Genomic DNA, 20,895 nt, shown 5'->3' with positions numbered 1-20,895 from the left:
TCATGAGGAGAGGTTGGACAGACTGGGCTTGTTTCCACTGGAGTTTAGAAGAGTGAGGGGTGATTTGATTGAAGTATACAGGATCCTGAACGGCCTTGACAAGGTGTACGTGGAAAGGGTGTTTTCCTCTTGTGGGTGAGCCCAGGACTAGGGGGCTCTGTTTTAAAATTAGGGGTCACCCTTTTAGAGCAGAGATGAGGAGAAATTTTATTGAGGCCCCTCGCGACTTTGGAATTCTCTGCCTCAGAAGGTGGTGGAGGCGGGGCCATTGGATATTTTTAAGGCAGAGGTTAGATAGATTCTCATTAGGCAAGGGGGTCAAAGGTTATCGGGGTTAAGTGGGAATGTGGAATCCAAAATGCAGACAGATCAGTCATGATCTTACTGAATGGTGCAGCAGGCTCGAGGGGCTGAATGGCCTACCCCTGCCCCTATTTCGTATGTCCGTATGATCGTTTCCACTTCCACCACCCTCAGAGGCAGCGAGTTGCAGGCCGTTGGCCGCTCGCTGTGTAAAAAAAGTAAAATAAATCTTGTGGATAAATGAAAGTAATAAAAGTTGGGGCTGTGTTGAAGACTGGCTGGGAGCAATGCCACGGGAGCATGGCGAATGGCTTTCCGTTTCTTTTTTTTTTTCCCCCTCTCTTTCCTGCAGGATCGCTGATGATTCCGTGTTGGGAGCCATGGCTCAGAAACTGCCGCTGAGCAGCACATTCCAGAACTGGCCGAAAACCCCCCAGCACAGCCCAAAGCCCCCCAAGACTGTGGAGTTCGACATTAAACCCACCATGCGGAGAGCGCCCAGCCCCTCCATGCCCCTCCATGCCGCCGAGCACAGAGCCAACCCGGGCACCCCCCGGCCCTCCTCGCTGCCCATCCTGCCCTCGGCGGCCGCGGTGCACCCGGCGCCCCCCGCGGGCTACGACGTGCACAGCGCCCCCACCTCGGCCGGCAACAGCTTCGCCAGCTTCCCGCCCGGCAGTCGGGCGCACTCGCCCACCACCAGCTTCCAGTCGCCCCCGCCTGTGCCCCCCGACAAGCCCTTCGCCGCCAAGCCGCTGGCCTTCTGGACCAAGTTCGACGTGGCCGACTGGCTAGAGTACCTGCACCTGGGCGAACACAAGGAGCACTTCCTGGAGAACGAGATCGACGGGAGCCACCTCCCCTCGCTGCAGAAGGAGGACTACGTGGACCTGGGTGTGACGCGGGTGGGACACCGGATGAACATCGAGCGAGCCTTGAAACGGCTGCTCGAGAGGTGATCGCAGAGTGCGTGGGGCTGCCTCCGATAGTCCCCCCCCCCCCCATCCTCCCTCCACCCCCACCCCCACACCCCCCCACACTTCCCTCCGCAACACCTCCCCCCCCACCACCACCCCCCCGCCCCTCAATCTCCCCTTTAGAAACCAAGTGAAGAAGGCAGCAAGAATGGGTGATTGTACAAAACCGACACTGCACAGTCGTGTTCTTACAAAAGTCTCCAACACCAGCTCTGATCAGCAAGAGAGAGAGAAAAACAAAGCCTCCACTGTACTCAAGGCGGGGGGATTAAGACAAATCACAGTCGTATGGACAGGTTGTCTCATTGGGGGAACTGAGGTTTCTTCCACTCCATCTTTTCCGTTATGTTTCTTTGTCTCTGAGCTAGTGCGGCTTTTTTTTTTCTCTTTCCTGACTTTTGTTTTTTGCAGTGTGAATTATATCGGTAGTCACTTTTCTCTGCATGCTTTGGGGACTCGAGGTATTCTGTTTCTGTTTCTGTTTCTGTTTCGAGGTGTTCTGTTTCCCTTCTCTGTGACATTTACTTGGCTTTCCCACCCATCGTCTGTGTTACTTTTTGAGGTGATCGCAAAATTCGCCCGCCCCTTTTGCAATGAGGAAAATTGCACTCTTCGATTTACACAGACACATACACACGTGCGCGGGAATGCACATAGGGACCAGGAGGAGGCCATTCAGCCCCTCGAGCCTGTTCCACCATTCAGTGAGATCATGGCTGATCCGCGACCTACCTCCACATACTCACCATTTCCTCATGTCCCTTAACATCTTTGACTGACAAAAAAAAAACCTATCAATCTCAGATTTAAAATTAACATCTGATCCAGCATCGGTTGCCGTTTGTGGAAGAAAGTTCCGAACTTTTACCACCCTTTGTGTGTAGGATTGTTTCCTGATTTCACCCCTGAAAGGTCTGGTTCAAATTTTTAGACAATGTCCCCTCGTCTTAACCTCCCCAGGCAGCAGAAATAGTCTTCCCTCTCTCTATGCTGTCTGTTCCCCTCAATACCTTGAAAACTTTGATCAAATCATCCCTTAACTTTCTAAATTGCAGGGAATACAACCTGAGTTTGCATAATCTCTCTTGAAATGTCCCACCATTGTGTGCGCACACACTGTCACCTACACACAAACACACTCACTCACTCATACACATGCTCACTCACACACACATACACACACACACTCTCATGCAAACACACACACGCTCACACTCACACACATATACACACAATCACACTCACACTTGCACATACACACTCATGCAAACACACTCACACAGTCACACATGCTCAACTCACTCACACACACACACTGACTCACACACCCAATCACACACGCTCACACATGCTCACACTCAAACTTGCTCACACACTCAAACTCGCACATATACACACACATACTCATGCAAACACACACACATGCAGTCAGACACACATGCACACACACACACGCACTGACACATGCACACACATACTCTCACGCTCACATTCACTCATACACGTACACTGATGCTCACACGTACACACACCCTCACACTCACACTCACACTCACGTTCACTCTCACACACTCACGCTCACATTCACTCACACGCATACACACACACACACTCACGCTCACATTCACTCACACACACACTCACATACACACTCACGCTCACATTCACTCACACACACACACACACACACATTCATGTGCTTGAGCAGATTCTCCACTACGTTTGTCATGTTAACCTGGCAGGGTGGCGTGTTTTACATCAAGAGCGTTATAATCCACAGAGTGTGATAGGAGAAATATTACAGGAATTAAATGTGATGGAGAAAGTGACTTTTAAATTATCATGAGCGGCCCATCCTGTGCCATTTGTATACAAGCAGTCAAGACAAAGTGTGAGGCGGGTTTAAAGTTTGGTCATATTCAGACCAGGGTTTGCAAAGAAAATGCAGTCGTCATTTTCGAGATTAGATTCCTGTCCTCCTTCCGCTCCCAGTGCACAATCCTCCACTGATATTTGGAATGTGAATAGTCTATGTAAACATGTTGCACAGCAGCACCCCCCACTGGGGTGGAGGATATAATTACAGCTTGATGAGGCTCTAGAGGGAAGAAGTTGTGCATATCTGGAATTTAGAATGGTGAAAGTTGACACAAGGTGCAGATTTGGACAACGCTAGGGGTGACATGAACCACTGGCATACGCACAGACTCGCGCACAGCCCCCACACTTGAACGCATACACACTCTTTCCTGCATCATGACCATTGCATTCACATAGTGCACACCTGCAAACCCACCAAGCAAAGGTTGACACGACAGAGCCTCTCAATGCATCTCTGAACCTCCCAGCGCTGAAAGGGACGGGTTATCCTGTCGGAAGTTAAGGAACGTTTTGTAGTTCTGTTTATGGATAAGGTTCTGTGGGGACTGCAGACTGCGCACTGAGGGCAGGTGTGGGAAGCGGGACTGGCAGCTCCATCCTCGTTTATTTTGCTTTCCCGCTGTGGGTGTTGCTGGCATATTACACCCGGCCCCTAGTTGCCTCTTCAGCAGTGATGGTGACAAAATTGCTGTAATCACGTTTCCCGCCTACTTTTAATCCCTTCCTCACCAGGAGATGATCCACCATATTGTTTGTAGACTTTGTTTCTGGATCTCTCCCTCTCTCTCTCTCTTTCTATTTGTGTTTTTTTTTCTTCTTCTTTCCTCCTGTATTTAACCCTTTAGAAGATTCAGCACCAGACCAAATGGGAATATCAAGGCGAGGAGGTGGGCTAAGACAAGGGGTGAATGGAACTTCCTTCAAATTGAGGCTCCAGAACCCTCTGTTGATGAGAAGCAAGGATGGATTTTTAGAGTGTCCCAGGATGATATGGCGGGTGGGAAACGGTGTTAGGAGATGGAAAGAGAGGGTAAGGCTAAGACAGTGAGGACTTCTGATGTATCAATGCATGTAGGTGCGACAGCAAGCTGTACAGACCAGAAGGTGCTATGCTTAATCCCTGGTTTGTGTTGATCTTAAGTCAACTCAAGCCACTAGGGAGGGGGAGGAAAGTGTTCAGAGCTCCAGTCACTCAATCACAGACCTATGATCCCTGCCATGCAAAGAGGACGAGGACAGTGATTTGATTTGCCCTTCCTCCCTGGTTGGATAGGCCATTGTAAAGGCTACTTGTGACATGGCTTTTAAGAACTGGGATTACTTGGGACACCATGTCGCATCAAAAAAAAAAACAGGGGCATTGGAGGAAATTGAGCCCCTTTTAACCTCATAGATGCCAAACCACTTCTATAGATTTCTGAATGGAGATGGGTGGAGGTACTGGTTCCAATGCACTGATAATAAATTGACAAATGGACCTCAAGCCAAGTGGCAAAGGTTGACACTCATTGTGAATCCTTTCCTTGACAGTTCGTTTAGTTACAGAATGCAACATTGCATATGTCTGCCTCCCACCTATTAATCCAGTGCCCCAACAATCTCTCTTTATATGTGCTCAAGATACTTAATCCATCTGTTTATCTTCAATATTAACAACACAATTAACATATTAACAACACAATTAACATCACATTAATGTGTATCAGACCAACAGATCAGAGTTTTAATTAGCATCAGAAAAGTAAAGCTAGACATTACGAAGATGAATTATATGGAAGCCTAGGGACAAACTGAAAGATGACGAGGCCTAGTTCAGAAGAAAATTAATTGAAGCCCAGTACTTACTGCCAGCCATACTAGTGAGTATAGTACATGTATTCATGGGCACCATAGCTGGAATTCAGCCCATCGGGCAATATTCAACCCTACTGCAAGCAAAGGCAGTATTTTTCTTCGATCCAATTTTCCCACACTCTGGGCCTGATTTTAACTCCATGCAAGTGAATGGATTTTGGAATGGATTAAAATCCATCTACTTGCAGTTAAAATCAGGCCCTCTCTCTCTCCATACCCTTACTAGGGAATATAGTGTCCATCTTATTTCTAAACTCCTCAACTGATGTTATATCTGCCCCACATCTTTTAGTTTGGTTTTTTTTTTCTTTGATTTGCTTTTAACCAGAAATCTAGGGTTATTTCCCTTAATTCTCGGTTCCTGGGCATGAAGGAGCTCTGCACCTCACTCTTCAAACACCTTCGATATTTTTAAAGTGATTCAGTTACATCCAATCTCGCTAAATCTCCACAACTTCTAGAGAAACCAACCCAAACGTTCCTCCTTTCCCATCCCTGCCATTGCTTAAAAGGGGCATTAGGTGGTCAGGGTAGCATTTTTTAAAGAGAATTGTCCCTCCGAGCTCATAGAGCATTCCCCTGTTAATATCCCTACTCTAACCACATCGTTGGAGCACTTAGACCACACCAGATCAGTGGTTCAAGGCAGCTCACCACCATTTTCTCAAGGGGGGGGGGGGGTGGCGGTGGGTGCAATAAGAGATTGCCAATAGTCCCATGAGTGAATGCCTAAAAAAAACCAACTGAGGCAGGGTGGGTGTGAAGTTCTTGGGACAGTTGCATATTCAGCCAGAAAACATTTTGAATTAGAACTGCACAAACGGTTAAACATGCCTTTTATTAACTATTCCTAGCAGACTCCCTCTGCTGGTACATGTGTGTAAAGTAGCCTCAAGTGGACAAAATGCAACTTTCAATGCACTACAGTGGGAAGGGTGAATCCTGCGATCACTTTGATTCCCCTCTCCCAACCACCACCACCACCAAGAGCACTGCTTTGCCTGCAGACTTCTGTGTCTCTCTGTTGTTGCTACCAACAGACCAACCTTGCCATCTGCTTCCCTCGCCATCTGATTCTTCCCTCCATCTCTGGGTCCTCCGGGTAGGGAGATCAGACACGGGACTCTGGGATCCTGTAGCAACTTGTCCGCAGTGTTTCAAAGGGCTTGTTCGTTGCACTGCTCACCAACTCCTGCGCGGAGGGATTGCTATATTTTTAAAAAGAAACGAGATAAAATGGACAAATTGTCTTCCATTTGAACAGGGGTGTGATTTTCTCTCCCACCCTCATTTACCCTCTGCCCTTCCATGTATATTGCACGATGTTGAAATGTTATGAGTCTTCTATGGATTGTTTTATTAATGATGTGAGCAGTTTATTGATTTAGGTAGAATGTTGGGAGGGGGAGTTTGGGGGGAGACAAGCGAGGGAATGGTTAAATCGTGTCACAATGCAAAAGGGGAGATTTGAAAAAAAATATGGGATGATTAATGGAGAAAAGCAAAGAATAAAAAAGGGTATTTTTGTGATGCTAAATAGTGCAATAATAGGAATAATGTGTGCTGTATCTTACAGGCAGAAATCAGATTTAATTTTATGGTTATATATATATAACTATTTGAAAAAAAAGTTGGGAGGGTGGGGGAATTGTATACCACCTCTGGTTCACAAAAGCAAAATTGAGGTTTAATGTAAGCGCTCTCCAGTGAACCATTCGTTGTAACTACGGCTTGTTCCCGTCGTTTGAATTCATCGCTACACAAAGTTCAACCCTTAAAAGTACAGGTTCGATGCGTTTGTTGTGTTAACTGTACGGTGTTTCAGATTTTATTTTCTCACCAATGCCTGTGAGGTTTGAAAGAATTAATATATAGATATCAATATTTAAGAGATTTTTTTTTTTTAAATTTAAGGTACTTTAATTAAGGTTCCGCAAGTTGGAACCCCACGTCTAATCGAACACAGCCTGACGTTTGTGTCTCGCTGCATGTTCAATTGGGATGGCTGGTGAGGGGGAGGAGGTGCATTAATGCCCATTCCTACCCCGTGGTTTGGTGGTGACCAGCTTGCCTACCCTCAGCTGGAGGGGGCCAGTGTGCCAACTCAAATCTGGGCACTTCAAGGAACGCAAGATGCCCTCCGCGGGCCGACTGAGATTTTCCTGAGGGGGTGGGCACGATGGAGGTGGCCGCAGCGCGCCATTAAATGCCAATGTCTTGAATGGTCAACTAGAATTTGTCAGCAACTTTTGTCACATGTGCTGGAGAAAAATATCACCCCATCCATGCTTGCGTGTACGTGTATGTGTGTGCGTGTGCATGTATGTGTGTGTGTGTGTGTCTGATTGGGTAGAGTGGGCACAGTGTAGGAGCACATTAGGTGGTGGGGAGAAAGTGATGCCACTTAATGCCATGGACATGCCCAAAAAGTGTTGCACAATTCGTCGGGCGTACAGGGTGATACCAAACACCAGGTCACCAGCCGCTGGTCAACTGAGGTCCCATCAAATGATAACGGCACAGAAAGAGGCCATTCGGCCCATCATGACTGTGCCTGTTGTCGTCAGATGTTCCCAAATCACCTCAGCCCCCTGAGCTTAATGTGAGGTGAGCAGAATTTGTGTCAACTTTGTTTTTGCCCTTAAGAAATGGTATCAATTGCAAATAACTGTGGTCACAATAATTAATACAAATATCAGGGACCAAATGACGACAATGGATAAAAAGTTGCAGAGATATTGACTATTATAATAGTCGTTTGGTAGTACAGAACTTGAGGATTACTGAAAAAAGAGACACACTGAAGCTTCTTATCTTGCACTCATCAGGACACTCTTGCAAGGATGTTCTGATCACAGCTTGAGCGAGTGTCAAATGTGTGAAAGGACTTGTCAAAGGTTTGATATATTTAATTTTCTCTTATAAATAGCACCCCGCAGAAAATAAAATGCCATTAATTAATGTCGCCAATAGTTTGCAATGTGCACACAACAGTGCCTACGTGTGTGTTGTGTGTGTGTGTCTCCCATGGACTCTTGGTTCTCTGCCTCCCCCTTTCCCCACACCCTTTTCTATGTGCCAAAACAGTCAGCAAAGAGGTTTTGACCCTGTAGCGACAGTCTCTAAACTTAAGAGATAATATTGCCCTCGACATTTGCTTGACGAATAGTCCAGTGCAAACCTTCTCCCTCTCTGCAGAGTCAGAAAACGGCCAATTGACTGCATTCACTGATAATTAATCCTTGTATGGTCGTGGTATCTTGCGTTCCTCAACTCCTGTCTCCCACCCATCCACCCAATTGCATGAAGTGAGCTGCCACTGATAGTCAGTGAACCTGCCGTCTCTTTATTTATTTATTGTGCAGTTTGGATTGTAGCTGAACCCACTTCCATTGTGAATACAACACTCTGGTGGCCTCGTTTGTGCTCTTGCAGCTTTGGGAACGGTGCCACGAGCAGGGAAGTAGCCTGTGTTGTAAAGTGCCATCGCCGATTGCAATATGTGTATCGGCCACATTTCACGTGCCAAGTTCATTAAGAAAATCTAACTGTGCCAAAGCCAGCCATGTTGTGGCTGCCCTCTTCAGTGTCAAAAGAGAGAGCGTTGTTCCCAGGGTGGGTTCCTGAATGATAGTTAGACAGACACCTGCCAGACAGCCAGAATCTGCTGACTACTGACTGGGCAGCATGGTGCTCCACCCCTGGGCGCTGGGTTCAAACCCCATCCGGACCAACGGGAATAAAATCTCCTCTTCCGGATTTCCCCACAGGAACTGAGCCTGGGGCAGCCGGAGGATCTTCCAGCACTGGAGGAGAAGGCTACTCAGCCCATCCTGCTTGTGCCACCACTTTGAAAGGTCAACCCAGTTCCATTTTGAAGAGGCGAGGCTCCCTGGGTATGATGATGCTTAGCGGTGGGGGGAGGTGGGGAGATGGTGGTGCGATTGTTCTTGGGACAGGTGCAATGGACCCTCTGGTTCTTTTTTTCCAACATTTCCCCTCCACAGACTAGAGAGTCGAGGCATAGCCTCTGTATTTATGTCCAAACGTTTGGTGTGGAAACTGTTCAGTGCCTCAAGTTCCCTTTCAGTCCCAGTATGTCATTCAACCGCTGCTGGGTGGATTCCAAGTGCACTCATATCTCATATCGCAGTCTGTATATACCTTCAGGAGAACAAAGGAGAAAGTTTTGGACCAGCGGGGGACCGATTGTAAAGCCCATTCTCTCCTTTTAACATTCCATCTTTCCAGTTTCTCGGGACAAGTCGGCGAGGTATCAAACCACAGTCGGACAAACTTTTTTAAAATTCAGTAACTGGGGAGGGGGGTGGGGGTGGGGTGGGGGGGTGGGGCGCTGATTAAAAACTCAAAAAAATAGGAGCTGAGAGTTCCACGAGTGCTCAGCCTCGCTGAGAGATGGCTGGAACTGCAGAGGCTCGGAGCTGGCTGTTTGCTGGCCTTACTCCTTTAAGTGTGCAGACGCACACAATGATTGAAAACTGCATATTTCAAACAAAAAGGGCTCAAGAGTGTGAATGTATCTAATACAGGAATGTAGAGAATTTCAACGATGAAAATTAAAAATTGAAATATCATCTCTGATAATGAATATTAATAACCTCTGTTACCATTTTTCATGTATTAAAACTACTAGAGTGTAAAAGAGGTGTTTTTTCTGCTGCTTACCTCAGTATACCAGCTGATGGATAAGTATTCTGATTTTATTGCATATCATGTAAAGTGTACATAAACAGGGAGAACATTCCGGGAATGCATTGTACAGGAAATAAACAATCATAATGAATAATCGTCTTGCATTTTTATTTTGATACTTCTGGGTTTTTTTTTCCTCCCCTTTAATTCTTTCATGGGATGTGGGCGTCACTGGCAGGGCCAGCGTTTGTTGCCCGTACCTAGTTGCCTTCAACTGAGTGGTTTGCTGGGCCATTTCAGAGGGCAGTTAGGAGGTGGGTCCGGAGTTACACGTAGACCAGACCAGGTAAGGACAGCAGATTTCTTTCCCCAAAGAGCATTAGTGAACCAGACGGGTTTTTTTTTAGAACAACTCAGTGGTTTCATAATCATTATCACCGAGATGAGCCATTTATTCCAGGTTTATTAATTAATTGAATTTATATTCTCCCAGCTGCCCGTGGATTTGAACCCGTGGCCCCAGAGCATTCACCAATCCCAGTGAGACGAAACACCTGAACGCACGTCGCGATCCTGACTTATCCACTCCGAGTGTCACAAAACGTAAAGCAAAAAAAGGGAGGTGGGCCTTGGCGGTGTGTACACGGGTATAAGACAGGTAGGAGCTAGAGGAAACCATTTGGCCCCTTGAACCTGTTCTGCCATCCGCTAAGGTCATGGCTGCCTCAACTCCACCTTCCCGTACTATCCCCATAAACCTTAACATCTAAAAATCTATCAATCTCAGTCTTGAACGAGACAGTCTAGAGAGAACTTTACTCTGTATCTAATTCATGCTGCACCGGGTGTTAAGGGACAGTGTACTGATGTTGCACTTGTCCCAACATTGCCTGACGGTAAGGGTTAGTTTAAGAGTCCCAATCACAAGTGGAGCTCCTCCTGTTGATATTGGAATTCCCCAGCAAAGATATGAATAAAAAAACAGGGCAACAGGTTAAAAAAAACCCAATAATTTATTTATTTTACAATTTTTTTTATTTTCTAATGAACACTGAGCAGTGATTGAGACATACCTTTCCCACCCGCCATCCCAGACCACCCCACCCCCGAACCCAGAGTCGGCTTGGAGTCTACCTGGATTTCACGCCCAGACTGGCCGTCTCATTGAGCGTCTCCAGGATCTTCTTCTGAGCCATTGCCCTGCGTAGGTGAAGTTTGTAATCCTCCATCAAGAGGTCATCGTAGCGTTGCACTGCCATGTACATATCCTTGATGATTAGTCCAGTATTGAGGAACAAACTTCTGGTTTGGAAATCCGAGATGTTTATTAGCCACCTACAGCCAAGGAAAGAAAGACTTTCATTTCTATAGCGCCTTCCACATCCTTAAAGCGCATCGCAGCCAAGCAAGTACTTTTTGAGGTGAAGTCACCCGTTGTAGGAAACGTGGCAGCCAATTTGCACACAGCAAGCTCCCACAAACATCCGTTTTAGCGATGCTGGTGAAGTGACAAATGCTCACCAGAACATTGGGGGAACTCCCCTGCTCTCCTTTGAAGCAGGATGGTGGAACGGATAGGGCCCCGGCTTAATGCCGCACACGAAAGGCAGCACCTCTGGCAGTGTTGCGCTCCCTCGGTGCTGAGAAACCATCCAATTTGTGCTGACCTGGCAGGATTGAGGCAGGTACATTTTGACAATGTGTACGAAATGGAGGCTGCGAATGACTCGTTCTCGCTCTGTCATTACAGTTCCACCAACTCTCACAAGCTCATTCCTCAATCTCCTGCCCAGGCATTCGCCTGCCTTTCTCCTGTGATTTCTTCCTGGGCAGGCGGAGCCGACAATGAAGGGAGAGCTATCCCAGCATTCATAGCAAGAATGAAAGCCCTCTATTAAGACCACAGAGCCCAGGATTTTAATAGCAGGCTTCGAATTGCCTATGAATGATTGGTAACCTTGACTTCCTGCTAGCCCACAGTGAGAAAAAGAAACAGGAAGCGTTCCAAAACATGACAGCTGGGCAAGCTACAGAGAGGAAAGTGTGTCTCAGAAGGAGAAAATAGTAAAAACTGGGAAATAAGAATACTGGTCCGAACTGGTCTTGTATACCTTAAAATGGAACACTAGTAAAACTGGGAAATAGTACTGGTCCGAACTGTTTATTTCATTCTGTGGTGTGACCAGAGGGAGGCTGAGATAACAGCGATGTGAGAGTAATGAAGAGGGGGAGGAATGGTAGTCATGTGACCTGGCCAACCTCTCATGTGATTAGATTTCGCTTTGTCCTTTAACCTTCTCACACCAAGCAGTTGACTGATCGTTCTGCTTTTAAAGCACCCACATGGAGTCTCTATGCGAGATCTAGGGCAAGATTTTACCCATGGGCTTGGAGGCTCCAATGTCAGGGTCAAAAAGGAGACCAAAACGCATACTGAATGGGAAATGGTCACCCAGCAGTGACCTTTTGCCAAATTGGCCAATTACTGGCCAGAGGGTGGCATGTCGTCCGATTAGGGCCAATTGGAGACCTTTGAACATTGGAATTCAGAAGAGTGAGGGGTGACTTGATTGAGGTATATAAGATCCTGAACGATCTTGACAAGGTGGAGGTGGAAAGGAAGTTTCCTCATGTGAGTGAGTCCAGACCTAGGGGGCACTGTTTTAAAATTAGCCATCACCCTTTTAGGACAGCGATAAGGAGAAATTATTTCTCAGAGGGTTATGCGACTTTGGAACTCTCTGCCTCAGGAGGTGCTGGAGGCGGGGTCACTGAATGTTTTTAAGGCAGTGGTAGATAGATTCTTAGATAAGAGAAAAATACTGCAGATACTGGAAATCTGAAACAAAAACAGAAAATGCTGGAAAAACTCAGCAGGCCTGACAACGCCTGTGGAGAGAGATAAACAAAGTTAACATTTCGAGTCCGTATGACCCTTCTTCAGAACTCTGACTTGAAACTTTTTCTCTCTCCGCAGGCGCTGTCAGACCTGTCGAGTTTTTCCAGCATTTTCTGCAGATAGATTCTTGTCAGGCACGGGAATCACAGGCTGTCGGGGATAGATGGGGATGTGGAACTTGAAACACGAGCAGATCAGCCATGATGTTAACGAGTAGCGGAACAGGCTCGAGGGGCTGAATGGCCTACTCCTGCCCCTAATTCGTATGTTCATATGTAAACAGAAACTCACCTTTCCAGGGTAGAAGGTGGGAGGGCACCTCAAGAAGGTAACATAATAATAGCCCTCGGGAAATTTCAACTAAAACCCCAATTGAAACAACACAAACAGATGGAATGTTAGGAACTTAGGGAGATAATCAGCCTCACCCATAGGAAACTGGTCTGACACTGTCTTCTCTAAAGGGCACCTTCCAAAACCCACGACCACTACCACCCAGAAGGACAAGGGCAGCAGGCACATGGGAACACCACCACCTGGAAGTTCCCCTCCAAGCCACACACCATACTGACTTGGGAATATATCACTGTCACTGGGTCAAAATCCTGGAACTCCCTCCCTACACCTACACCACAGGGACTGCAGCGGTTCAAGAAGGCGGATCACCACCAGCTCAAGGGCAACTAGGGATGGGCAATAAATGCTGGCCCAGCCAGCGAAGTCCACATCCCATCAACTAAAAATAATTTTTAAAAAGAGCAAGTATCTTCAAGAGCTGACCTGTTGCTGGCAGGGCTATCATTGGTGGAAAGCCTTTTCTTCCAGTCTGTGTTATGCGACTTTGCAATAAAAATGCACTCACGTAGGAAGCATAGACTTGAAGTGCCACTTTAGAAAGCTGCCAGCAATATGTATCCTCTCTAGTAAGTGATTTAAAGTGAATGTCACATCTTATAGATATATATTAAATGGATTGTGACACTTCTGCTATTCATCACAGGCAAAGAGGGTGACACCAAGTATCTGGGCAGAGGATCAAACTGGAATCTTGCTTTTTGTTTTAACAGGAGGACCTGTAGCATGTCCAATGACATGAACTTTTATTCTGGAGTAGAGAGGTTGAGAAAGGGTTCAGAGAATGAGTGGAATGGGACAACTTACTAAGTAGGGATTTGGGAAGGGTGGAGGCAGTGCGTGGGTCACTCACAAGCACCAGTCACTATCCATTACCCCCTCCAGATGAGCCCACAACAAGTGTGATGCCAACTATAACTATTCAACAGCTGAGGCATCACAGCCATGCACAATTGCTGCCTGTAGATACTACCCATTTTGCACAGGAGAGGCAGTCCCAGGGCAGCTGCTTCCCCCACCCCCACCCCTCGACCTACACTGCAGCATTATGCGGACACCCAGCCTGCCTTGAAAGGTCAGTCGGCAGGGGCTCCCCCTCACCTGTTCTTCAGCCCTGAAGAGCCACAGATGACGTTGACGTTTTCGAACTGGATGCTGGTGATCTTCCCCAACTCGAAGGCGTTGGGGAGAATGCTCTCAGTTGCCGTCATGATGTCCTGGTGCGTGAGGTCGAGATCAGGCTGTAAGGAACATGAGCAAGTTATCAATGAGGCTTTGCCAACTCTTGCTCGGCCAAATTTCGTCACATGGTTCCCCCCCCCCCCACCCAACTCTCCCACCATTGGTTGCCCATTCCTAATTGCTCATGAACTGAGTGGTTTGCTAGGCCATTTAAGAGTCAACCACATTGCTATGGGTCTGGAGTTACATGTAGGCCAGGCCAAGTAAGGATGGTAGATTTTCTTCCTGAAAGGGCATTGGTGAACCAGATGGGTTTGTACAACAATAGTTTCATGGTCACCATTATGGAGACTAGTTTTTAAATAGCGGGCATGGTGGGATTTGAACCCATGTCCCCAGGCTTCTAGGTTATTAGTAGAGTGACATTGCTACTATGCCACCATTTCCCCACAATCCTGATCACGGGATTTTGCCTCAGACTTTGGGACCCTGATGTAGGTACAAAGGGGTGCCCTTCATCCATGGTCGCCGGGAACCAAACAGGTCGAACTATTCTCCCCCTGTTTGGCCCCCTCCATCCAATTAAGGATGCAGACCAGCTCCCAATGCCGACAGCCCCATTCATGGTTCTACACCCTCGGCAGCCTCACCAAGAGAGAGAGAGAGAGATGGGTGCTGCTGAGGCAGGTCGGTGACCCTCAAGGGCCCCTCAAAAGGGGCCAGACCCTCGGAGGCATAAAATTCAGCTAAAACATCAGAGGGGCCAAGACAGGCAGGCCCCTCAGATCAGAGGGGCACAGCGTTTGGGTGGCTGGGTGTGGTTTGGGGGGGGGGTGGTGGCCTTTGCTACCTGTGGCCCCCACTTTGTGGGATGGAGCCCCCAGCTCCGACTGGTGTGCCCCTATCCCACCTACTCCCCCCCTCACCGCTCTGCCACAGGGAGGCCACCTCCAAGGACATGGCAGCCTCCTCTGCGGTGGGGTGTGGGCTGGTGCTGACTCCGCCACAGGTAACATGCCAGCGAGTTGGGAAAATTGCCCCAAATTGGGGCCCTAATGATTTAAATTGACTTCCCATTTCCGTTCGGCAGAAACGATTCAGGCAGCTGACGCAATGCGACACCCCCTCACCCCAACTCCTCTCTGCACCCATCTCCGAGCCCCCATCCCTGGAGCCAGGAAATTCCACTCTAAGTGTCAAGGGGCTGATCAACCAGGAGGGCATCACCTCCCTACTTCTAAGCCGGTGACCATCACCTTCCAAGCGACCTCACTCTAAAGGCCAGTGAGAGTGTCAGGGATATTCATCGACAGAAGGTGTCACAGTCTATCCTCTCCCCCTACCACTTTTATTCCAACAGGTTTGCAATTGGCAGAGGTGTCCCATCCATTTGCAGTCCCAGTTGCTGCTTCAGGCATGGTGCAGTGGGTAGCACTCCTACTCCTGAATTAGAGGGTTGTGTGTTCTAAGTCCCATTCTGGAGACTTTAACACAAGGTCCAGCCTGATGCTCCTGTTGTGGTACTGAGGGGGTGCTGCAGTGTCAGAGGTGCCATTGTTGAGCTATGGCAGTAACTGAGGCTCTGTTGGTCCCTCTTGGGTAGTTGTTGAAAAGATCCCCCAGTCATCATTTTGAGGAAGAGAGTTCTCCCTGGTGTCCTGACCAATGTTTATCCCTCAACCAACATCACAAAAAAAATGAGCCGATCATTGTCATGTTGTCTGTTTGTGGGAGCTTGCTGTGCACAAGTTAGCTGCCACATTTCCTGCAATGACTACTCTTCAAAAAAGTATTTCATTGGCTGTAAAGCACCTTTGAGGGGACCATGGTATTGTATCTTAGATTTTATTTTTAGCCTCATAAATGAATTAAACCAATCAGAACAGGGGCTGGACATCACCAGTCTTGACAGCACGACAGCAACAGTGATGCAGACAGAAACGGCCCCTGGCAGGAGCTGCTTTGACCTCTTGCCAGGACAGTGGAGGCACAGCATTGACCAAGGTTTCTGCTCCCTCTCGACCACGGGATGGGGAAGAGGTTAGGATGAAGTCCCCCAGGGTGGAATAGCCCCATGCCACTTGCTGTCTGAGCTTCTGTCGGCCCATGGGTGAGGTACCAGGGAGTGCTGACACCTGCGGATCGGTAGTCCTGCCAAACTCCAGGGAGGAGGGAAAGACTGGGCAGTAATTTTTTTTCCAGCTGTTTCATTTTTTAGAATTATATGTGTGAATTGCTTGCAAACCAGAAACCATATCCACATCTCCACCCTTTCCCTAATGATCGGAATTCCACAGATAATGAGCAATTTATACAGCGATTAACTCTCATCACCCTGACAGTTTACCAACACCAGTGAGCATGTTGCATTTTAATCACCGGCTGATGGGATCCCAGAGCTACATCACTGAGGTGGCTTGGCCTGAATAGCCAAGTGGTTATGGTACTGGGTTTATAACCCCAAGATCTAAAAGTTCAAATCTCACAATGGCAAACTATGAAATAATGTAACTTCATCTGAAACAGATGGAAATGTGTTTGTACTCGAAAGAGTTACTTTGCTTGGCCTAAATAGCCAAGTGGTTATGGTACTGGGTTTGTAACCCCAAGATCAAGAGTTCAAATCTCACAATGGCAAACTATGAAACAATGTAACTTCATCTGAAACATATGGAAACAGGTTTACTCAAAAAGAGTATCAAGAGTTCAAATCTCACAATGGCAAAACTATGAAACAATGTAACTTCATCTGAATAGGAACAGATGGAAATGGGTCTGTACTCAAAAGAGTTACATCACTGAGGTGTTGGCAAGCTGAATGGGAGAGCCACATTACTCAAGCCATGGCTCTACATAGAGGTTGCCAACTCTACCTGCACCGACTCCTGGAGACTCCCTCACATAACCTTCTATTCCCACCCCATGCCCCCCACCCCCAAAAACCATCCTGCCTCCCCCACACCTGCCAATGGTTGTTTGACTTGTCCAACATCTTGGCACCCCCCCACCACTTTCCCTCAGCCAATCAGAACATGAGCCATTGCCTGATTGGATGGCACCTGACTATCAATCAAACAGCCCTTATCTCCACCCTCCCCCATCCAATATTATTTGACCCAATAATAAGCGGAAACTCAAAAGGAAATGAAACAAGGGAAAACGCATGGTTAAAAATTATGTTTCAAAAGCGCGCTGGCAAAATTCAACTATGAATGTTCTTGTATATTGTTGAAACGAGAGATGTGTTGTCGAAGCTTTTCATCTTTCACATGTCAGGACAAACACAAGAATACCAAATTTCAAACTATCACAATTTATACTACAGGAGAAAAGGGAGCTGATTGGTTGGCAAGTCCACTCTGATTGGCTGTGGTGTCACCATGGAGAAAGTTCCAGCGTTCTATAGTAAAAACCTCTGGATGGTGGGCAACTCAGATTCTCCGTCCTAGGGAGTGAGAGGTCTCAATTTGAACGGTTCCAGGGATGAGGGATGTTAGGTACAAGGTTAGGTTGAAGAAACTGGTGTTGTTCTTCTTGGGGCAAAGGAGGTTGAGGGGAGATCTGATCGAGGTGTTCAAGATTGCAACAGGTTTAGATAAAGTGGACAAAGAAAAGCTGTTGCCACTAGTCAATAGTGCAAGGACCAAGATTTAGGGTTTGAGGCAGAGTTATGGAGGGGGAGGGGGATGGGTTTTGAACAAGGATTATTTAAGCAGTGAGTGGTAATGACTTGGAACTCACTGCCCACAAAGATGGTGATGATCAATGATTTCAAGAGGGAGTTGGCACTTAGGGAAGTAAACTTGCAGGAATAAAGTGAGAGTGCATTGGGACTCTATGAATGGGTACTTCTGGAAGGGTTGCTGAAAGCGAGAGAGAGAGAGAGAGGGGCAAGAGGAGGAGGAGATAAAAAAAGATTTTTTTCAAAAAAATGATGAACTACATGGGGCAATATGAAGGACAGGTGAGCTCCTGAGCAGCGATGAAGCTTTAGTCACCCTAGGCAAAATGCAAAGTAAACTCTGATGCACTCAAAGCTTTACCGGACATTCAACACAGATAGTCAGAGGCTGTGAAGCAGGCGTGTCCTGAAACTTCCGAATTCCTGGCATTTCTGTATCCAGTGCTTCGTACTTGGAAATGAATTGCTTCAGATGTTTCTTCCTATTTAAAATAGCACAAAAACACATCACGGTGGAATTGTATTTAACAATGGTCTGTACACTGACTGATGTATCTCAGTCCCTCTCTCTCCCAGGGAGATATCTGTACACTGACCTATGTATCTCAGTCCTCTCTCTCAGGGAGATATCTGTACACTAACTGGTGTCTCTCAGTCCCCTCTCTCTCAGGGAGATATCTGTACACTAACTGGTGTCTCTCATTCCCCTCTCTCTCAGGGAGATATCTCATACACTGACTGGTGTCTCTCAGTCCCTCTCTCTCAGGAAGGTACCTGTACATTGACTGGTGTCTCTCAGTCCCTCTCTCTCAGGAAGGTATCTGTACACTAACTGGTGTCTCTCAGTCCCTCTGTCCCAGGGAGATATCTATACACTGATTGGTGTCACTCAGTTCCCTCTCCCTCAGGAAGGTATCTGTGCACTAACTGATGTCTCTCAGTCCCTCTCTCCCAGGGAGATATCTATACACTGATTGGTGTCTCTCAGTTCCCTCTCCCTCAGGGAGATATCTGTACACTAACTGGTGTCTCTCAGTCCCCTCTCTCTCAGGGAGATATCTGTACACTAACTGGTGTCTCTCAGTCCCCTCTCTCTCAGGGAGATATCTCATACACTGACTGGTGTCTCTCAGTCCCTCTCTCTCAGGAAGGTACCTGTACATTGACTGGAGTCTCTCAGTCTCTCTCAGGGAGATATCTGTACACTGCTCTCTCAACACACACCAAACACTCCCTAGGGTTGTCTTGAGAGATGGTTTTCCCCTGTGGCTGGACTGGGTTATTGGATGGTGTAGGAGTTGGGGATGGGGAACCTAAACACATTTAGTTTACTGCAGGAAACACTGTGTTTGAACATTCCTCTGTACCTACGCTGATTTGAAGATAGTCGACCGGCCAGTTTTGGTGGCATTGATGGTCTCGCTGAGGAGATTGAAACTCAGTCTGGATGGTTCCCCTGGCTCTGTGCTGTGGGCATTATCTGGGAGGGACACAAATCAGATTCTCAGTGGTGTTTGTGAATTTCGCAGGTTGAAACAGAAGATCCAGTTTTCTATACGTTTGTGTGTGTGCGTGTGTGTGTGTGTGTTTGTGTGTTTGTGTGTGTGTGAGTGCGTATGCGTGAGTGTGTGTGTGCGTGTGCATGAGTGTGTGTGGATGAGTGTGTAAGAACATGCGCATGAGTGTGTGTGTGTGTGTATGTGTGTGTATGTGCATGAATGTGAATGAGTGTGTGTGTGTGTGTGTGTGTGTGTGTGTGTAAGAATGTGAATGAGTGTATGTGTGTGTGTGTATGAATGTGAATGAGTGTATGTGTGTGTGTGTGTGTGTATGTGTGTATGAATGTGAATGAGTGTGTGTGTGTGTGTAAATGTGTTTGTGTGTGCATGAGTGTGTGAGTGAGTTTGTGAGTGTGTGTATGTGTGAGTGTGCACATGTGTGTGAGAGTCTGTGAAATCTCTTTCTTGCATAGTTTCTACGTGAGTTGCTCATGTAGTTGTGTAAAAGTAGATTCTCTTCCCTCAAGAATAAAAAGATTGAGAGGTGATTAAAAAGCAGAATAAAATGGGCTGGCTACATCTACTTCAATTTTGTTAATTTGCTGCCTGCTGTGAGACTGGGAATTCAAATCATCCCCAAGGAAAGAATTCACTAGAATGACTCCAGAGCAAAATGATAAGAGTTAATTTATGAGAACAAGTTTCATAAACTAGTCTTACATTCCTTTGAATATGGGAGTTCAAGCGACAGTTGTGATGTAAAAGGATTGAATACTGAGGGAGTGCTGCACTGTCGGATGAGATGTTCAAACACCTGGCAGCTTGAGTGAATGTGAAGGATCTCACAGCCTCTATTTCAAAGAGGAGCAGGGGGGAGGGGAGCGCTCCTTGCTGCCCTGGCCAATATTTACCCCTCACCCCAACACCTAATGTAAGTTTGTTTGGTGGTTATTGCTTTGCTGTTTGTGTGAGCTCCCTGTGTATGTGTCGGCTGCTGCCCCCTCCCCCCTAACTGAACTGCAACAGTCAGCACACTTCAAAAAACTCTGCCTTGGTTGTAAAGTGCTTTGGGAGCATTCAGAGGTAGTGAAAGGCGCTATAGAAATGTAAGTTCTTCCTTTCTTTATTGTGCGGCTGAAGCCGCCACCAGGAAGAGGAGAGAGTAGGGTGTGAAAACGACGGGTGGGAATTTGAAAGGAAATGTCTGCAAAAGCGTGAAAATTCACTCACAATGGTTATCGTACTCACCACAAAATTAACCAGAAGTGAACTCACCAGGATTTTTGGTGGAATCCATTTTCAATGGATCTTCCCGCCCTGGATAAAAATAAAGTTCTCAAACTGATCGACGATATCTCCACTGTCGGGAGCTACCTGGTCACAATGGGCCTGGGGTGCTCTGACCTGTGGCCCCTTGTGCTAAGTGATGTTAGAAATAACAATGGAGGGTAGCTAACCTGAGCCCCCTACCCATCCCACCGCTCAAAACCACCATCCACCCAACTCCACACCCCCCCATCCCTGCTCAACACCACTCCCCACCCCCCACCCCACCCCTCCATTGTGATGTCAACCGAGAGTTCAAACTCTCCTGTGAGGTAATGCTCCCTT

The 20,895-nt window shown here is 47.2% G+C and overlaps 2 protein-coding genes across 2 annotated transcripts in view; one reads left to right on the top strand and one right to left on the bottom strand.

Annotated features, from left to right (window-relative positions):
* LOC121271497 (SH3 and multiple ankyrin repeat domains protein 1-like) overlaps positions 1-1,314 on the top strand; it is a 389,623-nt gene extending 388,309 nt beyond the window's left edge. Inside the window, 1 exon segment of the mRNA XM_041177480.1 lies at positions 656-1,314. Within this exon segment, the coding sequence (XP_041033414.1) occupies positions 656-1,262 (607 nt within the window). The 3' untranslated portion in view covers positions 1,263-1,314.
* A 9,484-nt stretch (positions 1,315-10,798) lies between these two features.
* On the bottom strand, positions 10,799-20,581 carry LOC121271496 (putative uncharacterized protein C19orf81). Its single transcript, XM_041177479.1, has 5 exons — positions 20,560-20,581; positions 19,157-19,265; positions 18,147-18,267; positions 14,023-14,162; positions 10,799-11,003 (listed from the first exon to the last, which is right to left on the bottom strand). Exons 1-5 carry the CDS (start codon positions 20,579-20,581, stop codon positions 10,799-10,801), a joined length of 597 nt encoding a protein of 198 aa, XP_041033413.1.
* Positions 20,582-20,895: the final 314 nt, after the last annotated feature.

Source organism: Carcharodon carcharias, chromosome 31 (genome assembly GCF_017639515.1).
Source record: "Carcharodon carcharias isolate sCarCar2 chromosome 31, sCarCar2.pri, whole genome shotgun sequence".
Taxonomy (NCBI): Eukaryota; Metazoa; Chordata; class Chondrichthyes; order Lamniformes; family Lamnidae; genus Carcharodon; species Carcharodon carcharias.
The sequence above is the reverse complement of the archived record's forward strand: the minus strand, read 5'-3'. Positions and strand labels throughout refer to the sequence as shown.

Bases quoted from the DNA above. Each gene is read 5' to 3' on its own strand.
- LOC121271496 (XM_041177479.1), bottom strand. From the start codon at position 20,581: ATGGATTCCACCAAAAATCCTG. The intron at 18,268-19,156 runs GTAGGTACAGAG...TATTTTAAATAG, and splicing joins TCGACTATCTTCAAATCAGC to GAAGAAACATCTGAAGCAAT. The intron at 14,163-18,146 runs GTAAAGCTTTGA...TGTTCCTTACAG, and splicing joins CTATCTGTGTTGAATGTCCG to CCTGATCTCGACCTCACGCA.